The sequence below is a fragment of the Arachis hypogaea genome, chromosome 6 (genome assembly GCF_003086295.3).
Source record: "Arachis hypogaea cultivar Tifrunner chromosome 6, arahy.Tifrunner.gnm2.J5K5, whole genome shotgun sequence".
NCBI classification, from domain to species: Eukaryota; Viridiplantae; Streptophyta; class Magnoliopsida; order Fabales; family Fabaceae; genus Arachis; species Arachis hypogaea.
The window spans coordinates 80,384,077-80,400,277 of NC_092041.1; the positions used below are offsets into that span (position 1 = coordinate 80,384,077).

General features: G+C 33.0%; 1 protein-coding gene across 2 annotated transcripts; it reads left to right on the forward strand.

The window, feature by feature from the left end:
• The first annotated feature begins 6,587 nt into the window (after nt 1-6,587).
• On the forward strand, nt 6,588-13,498 carry LOC112696765 (protein NRT1/ PTR FAMILY 3.1). Of its 2 annotated transcripts, XM_025749625.3 has the most exons (4): nt 6,653-6,967; nt 11,489-11,706; nt 11,791-12,350; nt 12,432-13,498. In XM_025749625.3, the coding sequence occupies exons 1-4, from the start codon at nt 6,844-6,846 to the stop codon at nt 13,366-13,368; spliced, it is 1,839 nt and encodes a 612-aa protein (XP_025605410.1). In that variant the 5' UTR covers nt 6,653-6,843; the 3' UTR covers nt 13,369-13,498. The 2 variants fall into 2 exon arrangements, with proteins under 2 accessions (XP_025605411.1, XP_025605410.1); XM_025749626.3 differs by lacking the exon at nt 11,489-11,706 and having other exon boundaries at nt 6,588-6,967.
• Nucleotides 13,499-16,201: the final 2,703 nt, after the last annotated feature.

Genomic DNA, 16,201 nt, shown 5'->3' on the forward strand with positions numbered 1-16,201 from the left:
TGAGAGAAGGGAAATAAAAGGAAGAGAGAAAGAGAGAGGGGCGACGGCGGCGTGGTGGTCGCCAGCCGTGTTCATCCACGGAAGAAGGAGGTGGTAGTTGAGAGTGAGGTGGGTAGGTTAAGAGAGAAGAAAAGAAAAGGGTTCGGGTGGTGGGAGGAAACTGAAGCGCGAGTCCCCTTTCTTTTTGAATTAACATTTGAAAAGGGGCCTGTGCGGATGCACAAGGTCGTGTGCGGACGCACACAAGGAGAAAGAGAGAGGTATGCGCGCGCACAGGGTCCTGCGGACGCTACGAGCAGAAGATATAACGCGACCTATGCGGGCGCACAACGGGGTGTGCGCTCGCACAGAAGGAGAAAAGGGGTGGCGTACGATCGCACAAGAGGTGCGGTCGCTGCGACTAGAGGGGCTTGTTCAGGCTGCGCGGGCGCACAAAGGGTGTGCGCTCGCACGTGTTGTTTTTTTTTCAAAAGGGGAAAACATGTGCGGCCACACGCATGGTGTGCGGATGCATGGAATGAGAAGGGTAGTGTTCCCACCCATAGCCTGTGCGCGTGATGGGAACAGAAGGGGTGTTTAAGGGCGTGCGTGCGCATGTTGCTGTGCGTACGCACAGGAACTGTAAAACAGGGGGCCTGTGCGGACGCACAAGGCTGTGCGCACGCACAGGTCTCTATTCCTGTAACAAAAATTATGCCTCCAAGGCATCAAACTTGACATCCAAAACAGGTTTTCAAGTCCCAAATCATCATAAAACTTCCAAAAACACATTATTTCACTAAAATTACCTAACAACCATCAAAATAAATCTAACCAACCAAGCAAACTAACCAATTATTCATGAAACAAAAGCCAAAAGAGAGAAAGCTAGAAAGATATTACCATGGTGGGGTGTCTCCCACCGAGCACTTTGGTTTTAAGTCCTCAAGTTGGACTTTTGAGTGAAGCTAGTGTCATGGTGGCTTATGCTTCCACTCATCCTTGAGTTGCCACCTGTGCTTGTTCCTCAAGAATCCTCTGAGATCCCAAACGAAGTACATTAAGCTCCTAAGCAACCTTAAGCAAGAATTTGGGATCTAAAATTGTTGATTGTAGACATGTATGCCCAGATCCCACACTTTGGTTTCTCTATCATCCTCTTGTTGACCTTCACTTGTGCCATTGGATGAACAACCTTCCCAAACACCTTTTAAGCACCCAATTGAACATTGGACTTCTCTAAATTGGACCTTACACCGCTTGTTCCTTGAATTTCTTTGAGAACCAACACCCAACCCTTCACCATTTAGCACTCTAAGAAGCACCCTAAGTTGATAATCCATTTTCAAGAGAGCAAATTGATGTGGGCCTATGAAGCTCATTGAAGAAATTGTTACCCACTCAATTTGTCCCTGGGGTGGAGTTATCCTATCAAGCTCTTGCATGTATGCCCTAACTTCTTGGATGATCGCCTCTTACTCATCACTCTTTTCTAGCTCTTCCCCTTCTCTCTCAAACTCCAAAGTGGAAGGCTTCTCAAGATCATTGAGGGGGTTGACCAAGGTGGACAAAAAATCATTGATGATGCAATCCACTTCTTGATTGAACTCCCTCAATTCTCCGTTTACCTCTTCCGGTTCACTAGTCCTACCTTCTGATAAACCCCAGTTTTGTGGTTTATCTTGTGCTTATTTTAGGGGATTTTATCACCTTTTCCCACATTTATTCAATGAAATAGCATGGTTTTGTAATTCTCCCTTAATTTATGCTTAAAAGTAAAAACATGCTTTTTAGGCCTTAAATTGGTGATTTTAATTCACTTTAATTCCATTCGATCCCTTGATGTGTTTGTTGAGTGATTTCAGGTTCATAAGGCAAATATTGGATGGAAGAAGTGAGGAGAAAAGCATACAAGTGGGAGAACTCATGAAGAAATGAAGGAACCGTAAAGCTGTCAAGCATGACCTCTTCGCACTAAAATGACTATAACTTGAGCTACGAGGTTCAAATGAGGCGGTTTTAGTTGCGTTGGAAAGCTAACATTCGGGGCTTTAAAATGATATAAATTTTGTCATATGTTGCTTCACTTTAAGGGGCACGCACGCGCCATGCACGCGTGCGCACCGATTGAGAACGTGATTCACTAAAGTGAAATCGTGGCCAGCGATTTTTAGAGCATTTTGGGCCCAACCCAACTTATTTCTAATACTATTTCATGCAGAATTCAAGCTTGGGCAAGGGGGCAATTGTTTGTAGCTTAGCATCATGTAGGTTAGTTTCTAGAGAGAGAAGCTCCCTATTCTCTCTAGAATTAGGTTAGGGTAGGTTAATCTCTCTTAGATCTAGGTTCAATTTCATGTTTTCATCTTAATTCTTCTATGAATTCTTGCTTCTACTACTCTATTCTTCTTAGTTCTCTTGTCAATTTTACATTTATGTCTCTTTTATGTTTATGAACAATCATGTTGGATCTTGTTTACTTTTAATGCAATTTAATGTTTGTTGTTCTTTTATTGTTGATTTAAGTGGTGAATTTACTTTTCTTGCAATTTGTAGTTATTAAATTTATTATTCTTGCATTTTTACCATGCTTTCCATTTGTACCCACCAAGTGTTTGACAAAATGCTTGGTTGGGCTTTAGAGTAGATTTTGAGCATTCTTGGCTTGGAAAGAGTAATTAGGCAATCTTGAGTCATAAAAAATCCAACTCATGTTGGTGATCTAGAGTTGTTAGCTAATATTGTTTCCATTGACGCTAATCTTTTGCTAATTTAATTAGTAGGTTGATTAGGACTTTCGGATTGAGATTAGCTAGTCTTATTAGACTTTCTCTCGTGGAAGATAATATGATACCTTCTTCCAATATTGGAGATGATGTAATGAGATAAATTCTTGTTTATATTTGTGACATGATTAATTAGTCTTGTTTGACATTCTCACTATGAGAAGATGACATGATACCTTCTTCCGTTTATTGGAGTTGACTAAATAAGATGAATTAATCAATGCATGACTAGGATAGAAAGCCTATGATCTCAACCATTGCCATGAATGTCTCTCTTTATTACTTGCTTTCTTTAATTGCTTACTTGATTTACATTGCTTGCCCATTTAATTTCTTGCCCCCAACATCAAATCAAACCCCCTTGTCCCCTCATAGCCAATAATCATACACTTCATTGCAATTCCTCGTGAGACAACCCGGAGTCCAAATACTCCGGTTAATTCTTATTTGGGGTTTGCACTTAGTGACAACCAAATTTTTGTATGAAAGGATTATTGTTGGTTTAGAAACTATACTTACAACGAGATTCTATTTGTAAAATTCTAAACCACACAAGAGTCCAATTGCCATGAGTGTTGCTCATACACAATTGGTTCCTCCCTAATTTGAATTCATCATGCCCTACAAAATACTCACAACCAAGCTTCAAGCAACAAGGGTGATAGCTCAAAGAGAAAATAGAAAACGAAAACTAAAGACATCAACAAAACAAGAAAACAAACACCTAGAAATGAGCAAAAACAAACAAAACCCAAAAAGTTAGATATTTACACTATCAACATATTTACAACACCTAAGATATAACACCAATTGCGTCCCCGACAACGGGGCCAAATTTGGTAAGAGAGCTTTTGCCAGTTTAGAATCGATCAAAAGCAAGAATCAATTCGTTGGTAGTATAGTCTAAACCAACAATGAACTCTCTTAATCAAATGTCTCAATTTCAAAACACAATATAAACCGAGAGTATTTAGACTCCCGGGTCGTTCTTCCTAGGACGCAATTGAAGTGTTACTTCCTTGGTTGTTAATGAAAAAAGGGGTTTTCAAGCAAGAAATTGAAGATTAAAAGAACTAAAAAATCAAAGAACTAAGAAATGAGAAAAATTGTGAATTAATGCATAAAAGAGACCTTGACTTAGGAATGAGGATCCAAGAAATCCTATCATTGCCATAACCACAACTATGGTAATTATCATGAGTTAGTCTCGCCTAGTTAACCCCAACCATCGAGGAGTAAGTCAAGCAAGCATAATTAACCTTAATTTATAAGTCCTAGCCAACTCACCAAACTAGTTGATACAAGGCTAGTCAATGGAAACAAGAGTCAACTAACTACCCAAGAATTACCACTAAATGTCGGACATTATGACTCTAGTATCCTAGGAACTCAAACCACAAGTCAAGGTGTAAAAATCTACTCAAAATCTAAAGTTAGCATTTTCACAAACACCTTGTGTGCATAAAAGTAAAGTATGGAAAATTGCAAGGAAAATTATAAAACTATACCCAACTATCAACAATATCAACGATAAACAAGCAATCAAACATAGAGGAAGCATGAAATAGTAAATTCATCAATCAAAACTTCAAGAACTCAAAATTGCAACTATAAACAAAGCACTTGAACCAAAAGAAAATGAAAATAAAGACAATGTAATTAAATAGGAAATTAAGAGTACTTACAAAAGAGTCAATCAACATCCAAAATTAAAGCCTGCTATAAAATGCTACAATTGAAATTGCATAAACCCTAAGAGAGCAATGCTACACTACTCCTACTCCTACTCCTATGGAAGCTTCCTAATACTAAGAAAAACTAAACTAAAACCTCATGTAAAGTGAGCTCCCTTCATATGTATTGATTCTCCCCTTATATAGAACTTTAATTCAGCAATTCAGCCTTCCAAAATGGGCCAAAAGCCCCAAAATATGTGCAGCACGTGTTTCATTAATGCAATTACAAGTAGGACCTGTGCAGATGCACAGATGTGTGCGTCCGCACACTTGGCTGAAAATTAACCTGTGCATACGCACACATAGAAATACTCGCTTGTGCGCACGCACGCAAGGTTGTGCGCACGCACACTTCGCTGTGTGTGCTTTTCCTTGTTTTCTTCATGTTTTCTCCCTTGTACATGCTTTCTTCCACTTTTGCCCATCCATTCTTGCCTTCAAGGCCTGAAATCACTCACAAACCATATCACGGCATCGAATGACATAAAAGTGGGATTAATTTGCTCTATTAAAACACAAAATTGCATGTTTTCACATTTAGGATCGAATTAGGAATCAAACACAAAAGTATGCTATTTTGGTGCTTAAGTGTGAGTTCATATGCTCGAATCCATTCAAATCAAGTCAAAATATATTAAAAAATATGGACTCATCAGTCATCTTCTTCTTTTCAGCTCTGATTCTATTTTTCACAGTTCATGAAACAAAATAAAAATATCTCCAGCATAATCTAATACACAGACCAAACAGAAGCTAAGTTATAAATTCTAGTTTGAGATTTTGTTAATCAAGTTTAAAAAAGGCCATAAATTTAACTCCCCTTCTCTAGAGTATTAAGAACCTTTAAACTTAATAAGTAAAATTGATAAAAAAACTTAATAACATGTAAAAAATTTTAGTGCAAATATTTGAATTAGTTGTCTTTATAAATCTATTTAATGGAAGAATTAATTACAATATATAATTGAAAAATCATAATATAAATTTACCTTTTTTTATTTAAAGAAAGAAAGAACTAACGATGTAAATGATATCCACAAAAATCATCAATAGAGATAGAGGTAGATTTTAGAGAAAAACTTAAGAAGATAACATTTTAATAAAAAAATTTTAATCGATTCTTTCATTGTAATCAATTTAATAAAAATTAATTGTCTGATTTATTTTAAAAATTGAAATGTAATAAATTAAAGATTTTATTTATAAAATGAATCAATTAGAGAATATTTATAAAATGAATCAATCAAATAGGATAGTCTCGCCCACTTTTACCGATAGAAGCATGTAAAAGTGAGTTAGATTATTTGATGGGACTCGCTCGACTTGACTCAGCTCATTTTATTAAATGAATCAAGCTTTAATTTTTTTAAATGCCTATTAGTTAAAAAGCTTAGGGCACATGCTTAAAAAAAAGCTTACGAAATTTATTAGACCAGCTTATCAAAATATTTTTTGTAAAATAACTTATTCTTAATTTAGACTTTTAATTATTTACTCGTATTAAACATAAAATAAACAAAAAATCAATAATTAAGATTAGTCAATATTATATTTTTTTCCAAAAAAATATTTATAATTATGAATTATAAATATAAATTATAATATGTGACTAATCATTAATATATAAATAAATTGTGCTTTACAAATTATAATTAATACATTTATCGTTAATTTATATAATTTACAAAATACATTTTTTAAATAGATTTACAAATTTATCAAACTTTTAAACAAGTCAAACTTAATTCTAAAAAAATATCTATAAAATTAATAAATCTAAACTTAGATCATCTATTTACAACATAAATTAAATTTATCGAAGTCAAAATCCGGCTCGAACCATTTTTACCATGTTGCACCGATTTGATGCTATGGTAGATAAATGACTAATTATTTATTAAAAAATTTTCTGGACTGGCTTCACTTATAATTCAATTCATTTTATTTGTATTTAAATTCATTAAGGCTTATCTTTTATTTACTAGATAAATCTAAACTTTTTATTTTATTATATTTTATATGAATGGATAAAGTTTAAAAGAATAACTTGATAATCATGTTAATCATATTTTCCTTACAAAAAGATAAACAAAAATATTAATACCCATAATGTAATATTTTATTTATTACCTCACCATATTTTCTGAGAGCAATATACTCTATTCTTTTCTTGAAATGTATTAGCCTAAAAATTAAACATAAATTAAATAGTTTTTGTATTGCGTTCCAGACATTCCCCTCTATAAATATTTGCACAGAGCGGGACTGGAAACAGATAATGTGATTAAGTTGTAGGCAAACAAGAGAGAGAGAGAGAGAGAGAGAGTGAGAGAGAGTAGCATATGGAGATAGAGAAGAATGTTACAAAGGGCAATGGAGAAAGCGTTGCAGAAGAAGAAAGAAACAAAAATATGAAGAGGAAGCAGTGCCGTCAAGGAGGCATAAGAACTTTACCTTTCATCCTTGGTTAGCACTCACTCATCACTCACTAACTATATATAATAGCTTTTAATTTAGTAACTTCTTCAGATTCCTTTCCTTTAATTAGTTTCAATGGTATATTCTTCTCTGATTCTTCACCTTCTTCTCATCCATTTCCTCTGTTTTCTCTTGCCTTTCTGCACTTTCAGTCATAGTTCCTCTGTTATATATTGTTTATAACATTTTAAAACTTTAATATTGTTCTTTTGGTATAGTGTAAAACTTTAATATTAAGTTTACAAATCTTTCGCTTCAGTTTTACCTCCAGCGAACCTTATATGAGAAATTGAGAATAGTTAAAAAAAAAAAGTAACTTAATCCAGTATTCCGGTGAAGCATATTTTCTATGGGCTGGTAGATAATTACTTTGAGTCTAGTACTCCACTCCCTATATGCTTTGCATACATTATTTTAAAATTTTTTCGATTAATTAATTTGAAGAAATTCTTTATAAACGTAAGTTCAAAGAACTACTACAGTTACGTTGATGGAATCTATGAATTGTAAATGTATCTTGTCTTATATTTAAGTTATAAGACTATGTAAAAACTTCTCTTAGTTTTGTCCTTGTTGTTAATGTCTATTTAGTGTATGTATCATTGATTCATTGTCCCTCGATTTACTCCCTCCATCCAACAAAAATGTAAATCACTAAGAGTTAGGGTACTTATTAATGTTTTAAAAATAAAAATGGGATCACTTAGATAAAAATATCAAAAAACGTTTTTTTTAAGATGTTTTTTAAAAATTAAAACTTAATACATATAATTAATTAAATTGTGTTATTTTTATTAAAATTAGGTTGGACAAATTAATTTAGTCAAAAAATTAATAAATTAAAGTTTGAATTGGTCTAAATTAATATTTTTTTATAAAAAATAATTACAATATCCCTATTATAAAAAATAACTAAAATATCCTTATTAGTGTCTTATAAATTTTGAAAATTCTAAATTCTAACCCTATAGCGACAGAAAAGAAAAACGTTAGAATTTAGGATTCTCAAAATTAATATATATAATAAGGGTATTTTAGTTATTTTCTACAATAGAGATATTATAGTCATTTTTTATAAAAAATAATAATAATTTAGACCGATTCAAAATTTAATTCACCATTTTTCAGTCAAATTAATTTGTTTGGCCTAATTTTAATAAAAATAATACGATTTAATCGATTATATGTGTTAAATTTTAATTATTAAAAAATAAAAAAAATATTTTAGACGTCTTTATCAAAATAGCTCCCAATAAAAATTAATTGATAAGCTACAAAAATTTAATATTTTAATGTATTTATTAAATATTAAAAATATTAAGAACTTACTTTAATAGTAACATTAACAAGTGTATATCAAAAGAGTATCTGTTATCCACCATTTTGGATTTTGATGAGAATACTAACTAAAGATTAAAAATAGAAATATACAAAAATTGTAAAAATTACTTAATAAGTACATAAGACCGTTAAAATAAGAGAAACTTTAGCTAATCAATACTTTTATTATTTTGTCTTGTTTTCAAACTAACATTAATTAATTTTTTATATTTTTATATTAAAAATATGACCCTAACATTCTTTAATAAAAATAAAGCTTAATTTTGATAAATTGATAATGTATTAATTATACATAAATTATTCTTGTTTATTGAATACACTAAACATCAAAAATAATTTCATAAGAATCAACTTAACAAATTAAGTCTTATAAGTACAATTGTTAGCAAAACCCAAATTTCTATTCTTGATTAGTGTCTTTAAAAGTGAAAACACTGGTTATCAAAACTCTGATTATTAACGTGTTATTAATAAGTAGACTAGAGTAACAGACGGGTTGACGTGACAATAGTTAGGCGTTAATTTGTTTCGTATATGAACGCCGTTACATCTAAATGGTATGTGTATGTACGAATAAAGCCATGAACATGGTACCCTCAAATTTAAGTAATTGAGGCAATGTATGAAAGGGCACAAGAAACAGAATTCTGGTGTGAAAAGGATAAAACCACCTACCTTTGCATTATTGCCATTCGTCCACCATCAATAATTTTCAATTCATACCAATAATTTTTCTTTTATTTATTTTTTTTGGCACTTCCATTAAAATGTCTTTGTGTGAGGATAGCATTATAAATCATTACCTGAGTTCATATATTTAATTGAATATATTTGATTGAACTATCTAATAATTCGTAATACTATATATTTTTACATAAAAATATCTACATGAAAGTAACCACACTATTTTCTTTTATTTTAGGTTCTTATAAGCTATAAAATATAAATATTTTTAACTTTTTATATTTATTTATATTACTCAATTCTCTAATAGTGGCTACTTTTAATTTTTTAAATAACTATACACTTTGAGAGTTTTATTTCTTGAAAATAAATTTTTTCAAAAGTTAATAATGACATTAGTTAATTTTTATTCATATTCCTACTAACAAAAGTGATGGAAATCAGAATAATTTTAAGAGAATATGATTATTAGTCGTATAAAAGATGAAAAATTTCTCTAATTATATATTTCTTTAACTCCATGGGGTCCTACTCCATAAAAGTTTAATCCTTTTTATGATTATGGTTCCAAACCTTATTGTCATTAATTATAAAAAAATTATTTAATTTTAATTTGTATGTATTTAATGATACTTATTTTTTCTTCGATACGTATATATCACCTAACCGTCCACCTGTATTTAAAAAGTTTAGTTTTATATTTTTAAATAATTTTTCAATAATCAAGTGAAGGTGAAACACTGAAACTAGACTCTACAATTTTCACGTGCAAATGTGCTGTAATTGATTCGTCTATAATACCTGTAGGTATTGTCCATTTATGGATAAGCGATAAACAAAACATAGGACAAATGATCAATAATCTACAAAGAAATAGTAACATATTAATTCATAAAGCTATTTAAATAGAAAGCAAAAAATGGAAAACACTTCACATGCTCTACATAAGATCGAAGCATCCTTGTATAGTCACGGATGATATTTCTTCCCCTAGTTGCATATAGTTTAATACCTGATTTAATTTCTCTAGAACTCTGTCTTATAGATATTTTAGCTAGACTAATAAAGAATAATTTTCAAAACCGAACAGAGTTGCAAAAAGTTGTTGAATTTTCAAAACCGAACAGAGTTGCAAAAAGTTGTTGCGTATACATGGCTGCTTGTTGTAGAATTATATCTACAAACTAAAAATAAAAAATTTCAAACGTATATTAATACATGAAATACTATATATATTGACTCTTAGATTTAACTACTAAATAAGATATATATTTACTGAGTATAGATCCGTTAAAATTAGTTAAATTCGTTGAACTAATTCATTTATTTGTTAAATAGATAGATTTTTGTTTTTAAAATTAGGTTCATTAAAATTTCGAACTAAATGAATTGAGATCGATTAATTTAAAAAAAAAATAGTGGATTAAACGGATTAACCTGAAAATTAAACAAGTGGTTTGTTTAATTTGTTTGATTGCATTTTCTAAAAATAAAATCAATATTTTCTAATATTTCTTTTAAATTAATTTGAAGATCTGACTCACCCACATTGAAAAAATTCAGTCGTTTAAAGATTTTGGCCAAAAAGTAATATTTTTTGTCAATTTTTTTTAGTTTAGAAATGGATTTTTTATCCAATTTTTTTTAAAAGATGATAAATAAAATACAAACGAGTCAACTTGTATAATCTGTCGAATTTGGCATAAACGACTCGAGCTTGAAAATTGAGGTTGATGAACAAATAAAAAATAACCGAATCAATTCATATTCATATAACCTACAAACTTAGATGTGAGTCAAGCCCAAACGGGTGGAAGTGACATGTTTCATTGTCTTACTTGACTCCATGTTATATCAATGATAAATATGATACAATTACTTCTTTTAAATATTGTATATTGTGTTAATTTGACAACTATAACATCTCAATGCAACAATCAATAGCTAAGTATATTTTTGGAGAGATCATTATTATATCTATATCACCAGCAATTAGGTATATTGCACAATTGTCCCAAAATCAATAGCTAAGTATATTTTTGGAGAGATAATTATATCTATATACCAAGAAATAGGCATATTTCCACACGTGTCCCATTAGTGCACGAAGTGTTAGTTCAATAGTTGTAAACGATGATTAATGTTTTGCTCTATATAGACAACTCTTAAAAATTTAACTAAACAAAATCAGCAGGAAAAAAAGGAATAAAACATAACCAATATATATAAGATTTATCAGAATATATAGTAGAATATCTTAACCTTTTAACTTAGATGTTCGAAATAGTTTAAATTCTACAAAAATAATTCAACGATAGAAATGGAAAACAAAATCTTACAAAACATGATTAATATTGAATATGAGGTGTTTACCCGATATCTATGTACGATAGATAGCAATTACATAGATTTTATAGAAGCCTCCTTCTATATGTAAAATTAAATTATATGGAGATGGTGGGTGATATGCAAATATGTTTGCAGCAAATGAAGTGTGTGATAGATTTGCGGTGGCTGGATTCTCTGGCAACTTGATAAGTTACCTGACACAAGTGATGAACATGCCATTGGTAGCAGCCTCCAACACACTCACAAACTTTGCTGGAACATCAAGCTTCACTCCTCTCCTTGGTGCTATCATTGCTGAGTCTTTTGCTGGCCGCTTTTGGACCATTACTATTGCTTCTCTCATCTATGAACTGGTTTCGTTTTTCCCCTTCTCTTCTCTCTACAACATATTGAATAGCATTGCAACTAATTAGGCACATTTTTTGTTTGACATACAGGGAATGATTAGCATGACATTATCAGCTATACTTCCACATTTTCGTCCACCACCATGCCCAAAACAAGTGAATTGCCAAGAAGCCACATCCTCACAGCTATGGATATTATACATGTCTCTACTCCTCACATCTCTTGGCTCAGGTGGCATTAGACCCTGTGTGGTGCCCTTTTCAGGAGACCAATTTGACATGTCCAAAAAGGGTGTGGAGTCCAGAAAGTGGAACCTGTTCAATTGGTATTTTTTCAGCATGGGCTTTGCTTCACTAAGTGCTTTGACAGTTGTGGTTTACATCCAAGACAACATGGGGTGGGGTTGGGGGCTTGGGATTCCAACCATTGCAATGATGATATCCATTGTTGCATTTGTGGTTGGCTTCCCTCTCTATAAGCATGTCAAGCCAGAGGGCAGTCCTTTGATTCGTTTGGCACAAGTGGTTGTGGCTGCTATCAAGAAGAGGAAACAACCTTTGCCTTCTGATGCTAAGCTTTTGTACCAAAATAAGGAGCTTGATGCTAGCATTTCCACAGAAGGAACTCTTCTACACTCTGATCAATTTAAGTAAGTCATACTAGATCAATTTTCAGTTAGCTGAAAAGCCTATAGTCTTTCTCAATGACTCCTGAATTTATATTGTTACAGATGGTTGGACAAGGCTGCAATTGTAACAGAGGAAGATAGCAGAGACCCAAACGCAGAACCAAAGTTATGGAAACTAGCCACTGTCCACAGAGTAGAAGAGCTGAAATCAATCATCAGAATGCTTCCAATATGGGCAGCAGGAATTTTACAAGTAACAGCCTCATCACACCTCCACAGCTTCGTCATCCAACAAGCTCGATCAATGGACCGCCACCTCTCTCCCTCCTTCCAAATCTCCCCTGCCAGCATGTCCATATTCAGTGTCCTAACCATGATGGTCGGCGTCATACTCTACGAGCGCCTCTTCGTTCCCTTCGCCCGCAGGTTCACCAAGAACCCTGCAGGCATCACATGCCTGCAGAGAATGGGAGTAGGCTTCGTCATCAACATTGTGGCAACTATTATCGCCGCCTTCGTCGAAATCAAGAGGAAGTCTGCCGCAGCAAAGCACCATTTATTGGACGATCCCAAAGCCACGATTCCAATCAGTGTTTTCTGGTTGGTGCCGCAGTATGTAATTCATGGAGTAGCTGAAAATTTTTCGTCTGTTGGACATTTGGAATTCTTGTATGATCAATCGCCTGAAAGTATGAGAAGTAGTGCTACTGCTTTGTATAGCATAACTTCGGCCATTGGGAATTACATTGGAACGTTGTTGGTATCACTGGTTCATGCATACACCGGTAAAGAAAGAAATTGGTTACCTGATAGGAATCTCAATAGGGGTAGATTGGAGAATTACTACTTTCTTGTTTGTGGAATTCAAGTTGTTAATCTCATTTACTATTCCATTTGTGCTTGGTTTTATACGTACAAGCCTGTGGAGCAGGAAAGTACTAGTGAAATGAACAAGGAGTATCATGATTTGGAACGTGCCAAGGAAAATGTGTCATCTGTTGTTGTAACAGATGGTAGAGAAGAAAATGGAGATTTATAGTATTAGTTAGTTAGTTATCTGCCATTGGTGAATAATGATATGTAGCATATATAGAACAGAAGCACAGGTCGGAGCATGTATATTGTTTTATCTACCATATTTTACTATGTACCTTAATAATTTGACATAAGAGCTACTCTCTTAAAATACTAAGTATTATTATTATTATTATTATTATTATTATTATTATTATTATTATTATTATTATTATTATTATTATTATTAATAAAATAAAGTGATAATTAAGTCCCTAAAAATTTTGTATTTGGACTACTTAGCCTTTGAAAAAAAGGTAACAATTACATCCTTTAGAATTGTTTATGGTGAACTAGTTATATTCTTCTGTCAATTCTTAATGTAAAATCTAACGGCTCTTCTGACGTGTGCTATTAAAGTGAATGAGGTGTCCGTTAAATACCAAAGTAAAATTATCCAAAATAATAAGGACAAATTGATCCTTCAATGTGATTTGATTTTAATCTCTTTCAAATCCTAACTGTGCAAAATCCTCGATTAATGACCTTAAAGGTCTACTGCAAAACCCTAACACAGCACAAAATGAATAGTATTGAAAGCTCAACAAGCATGAAATATCAAAGGAAAAGAAATGAAGGCAGCAGTTGGAATGGTGGGGGACGAGTTAGGTTGAGGATTTTCTATCGTTACATCACATTCTCTTTCCGATTGTGAAGTGTGGCGGGCATTATATTCCAAGAGTGTGGCGGACACTATATCCCAGATAGCAATGCCTCTAGTGAGATGGTAGAAGGTTGAGGATTTTCTTCTTGTTGTTCTTCCTGGAGATGCACGACAGAGAGATTATGTCCGAGTTAGCTACTGAATGTGTCAGGTCTGGCAGTTAAACCGACACGTGAGCTCATGGATAATTGGACAAGCATGCATCATGTACATTTGTTTGCTATTGTTTGAGTGTGTATATTTGTCTAGGTTTGCCTAACTGTTTAATTGCTAATTGAAATACTTGTCATACTTGTTCTCTACTTGTGTTCGCTTTGTACTGCTTATTATTTGTGTATGATTTCACTGTTGAGACATGAGACTTGGGATTAATGATTATTATGACTATGGGAATGAATGATATCGGTGGTAGTTCAGAAAATGCTAAGCATAGCGAATTAACCATGTAGTGATTAATGTTTGTGATTAAAATTACTGTACTAAATGCTAGACCGAACAATCGTGGTATTGAGATTTGGATAGTAATATATTAGAAATGGTTGAAATTAAAGGTAGATATGAAACTGAGATTTAGTAACTTAACCTTGTATGGATTAGAAAGAAGTCTAGACTTGAACCTTGTGAATTTGGAGACTAGGATTACCTAGCGGGTTCATGTAGTTTTACATAATCTCTATTTAGAATTATTACCCTACTGGGAACCTTCGGATTCTCACTCGTTATGAAAATTGTTGATTTTTTCAGATAACAGGACGTGATATATCTCGTGCGGGATTCGGTGGTGAAGCGAAGGAGACTTTATTTTTGAAGATTAATCTATTGTTAGCATACTTCTCCATTGCTGAACATATATTTGTATACTTTTCAATTAGAGATTTTGTTATGGAGAAACAGGATTGTATTTTTGTACTTCTGATTTTGTAATATTTTCTAGCAGGCCTTGTCTTCGAGGGTCGAGACTAGTGATTATTATGTATCTTATTTTGAAACCTATGTATATACACATTCTGCTTTGACATACTATCTTCGCTCGTGTTAACATTTTCCATGTATGAGTATCAGTCATTCGATGTTTTAATTTCTTGAAGGGCTCCTAGTTATGATGTTATTCTTCTCTCTCTCTCTCTCTCTCTCTATATATATATATATATATATATATATATATATATATATATATATATATATATATTTCTTTTAGGTGTCGTAATGCCTAACCACCTTTGATTTACGACTTAAGCGTAAAGCTCTATGTGGTAGAGTGTTACATTATATTAGAGAAGCACATCCAGAATTCCAGAACTCCATCCATCTAAGAACTATTGTACTAAGGCTTAAACCTAGGGGTGGGAATGAACTGAAACATCCTTGAAGCTATTCCACTACTTACTGCAGTTGTGCTTTTTGCAGAAATACCGTCGCTTGGCCTTGTTGTTGGTTGAAGTTGTGGAGAAGGTTGTGGTGGTGCTTGTTCTGGCCTCATAATTAAGAGTATATATACCCATTTTTTTCCTCAAAGAATTTCAAACTAGACACTTTAGTCCCCAACTAAACTTAATTACTTGATTGGTCCCTAACAATTAACTCTGTCAGTCACTTAGGTCCTTTACTCCGTTAATCCTAACGGAGGACAAAATAGTCCCTGACAACTCTAACAGAGGACAAAATGGTCCCTGATCTCCTCTGTTTGAAAACGACATTGTTCTCTCCCAATTTCTATCATATCTCGCATAACACTAACAGTCTAATGATGAGCGGATAATTTGTATGCTTTTTGGCATTGTTTTTAGTATGTTTTTAGTATAATTTAGTTAGATTTTAGTATATTTTTATTAGTTTTTAGCTAAAATTCACTTTTCTGGACTTTACTATGAGTTTGTGTGTTTTTCTGTGATTTCAGGTATTTTCTGGCTGAAATTGAGGGTCCTGAGCAAAAATCTGATTCCGAGACCAAAAAGGACTGCAGATGCTGTTGGATTCTGACCTCCCTGCACTCGAAGTGGATTTTCTGGAGCTACAGAAGCCCAATTGGCGCGCTCTCAACGGCATTGGAAAGTAGACATCCTGGGCTTTCCAGAAATATATGATAGTCCATACTTTGCCCAAGATTTGATGGCCCAAACCGGCGCTCAAAGTC

Coding starts and splice junctions, on each gene's coding strand:
- LOC112696765 (XM_025749625.3), top strand. CDS start 6,844: ATGGAGATAGAGAAGAATGTTACAAAGGGCAATGGAGAAAGCGTTGCA. Junction 6,968..11,488: donor AACTTTACCTTTCATCCTTG/GTTAGCACTCAC, acceptor ATATGTTTGCAG/CAAATGAAGTGTGTGATAGA. Junction 12,351..12,431: donor CTACACTCTGATCAATTTAA/GTAAGTCATACT, acceptor ATATTGTTACAG/ATGGTTGGACAAGGCTGCAA.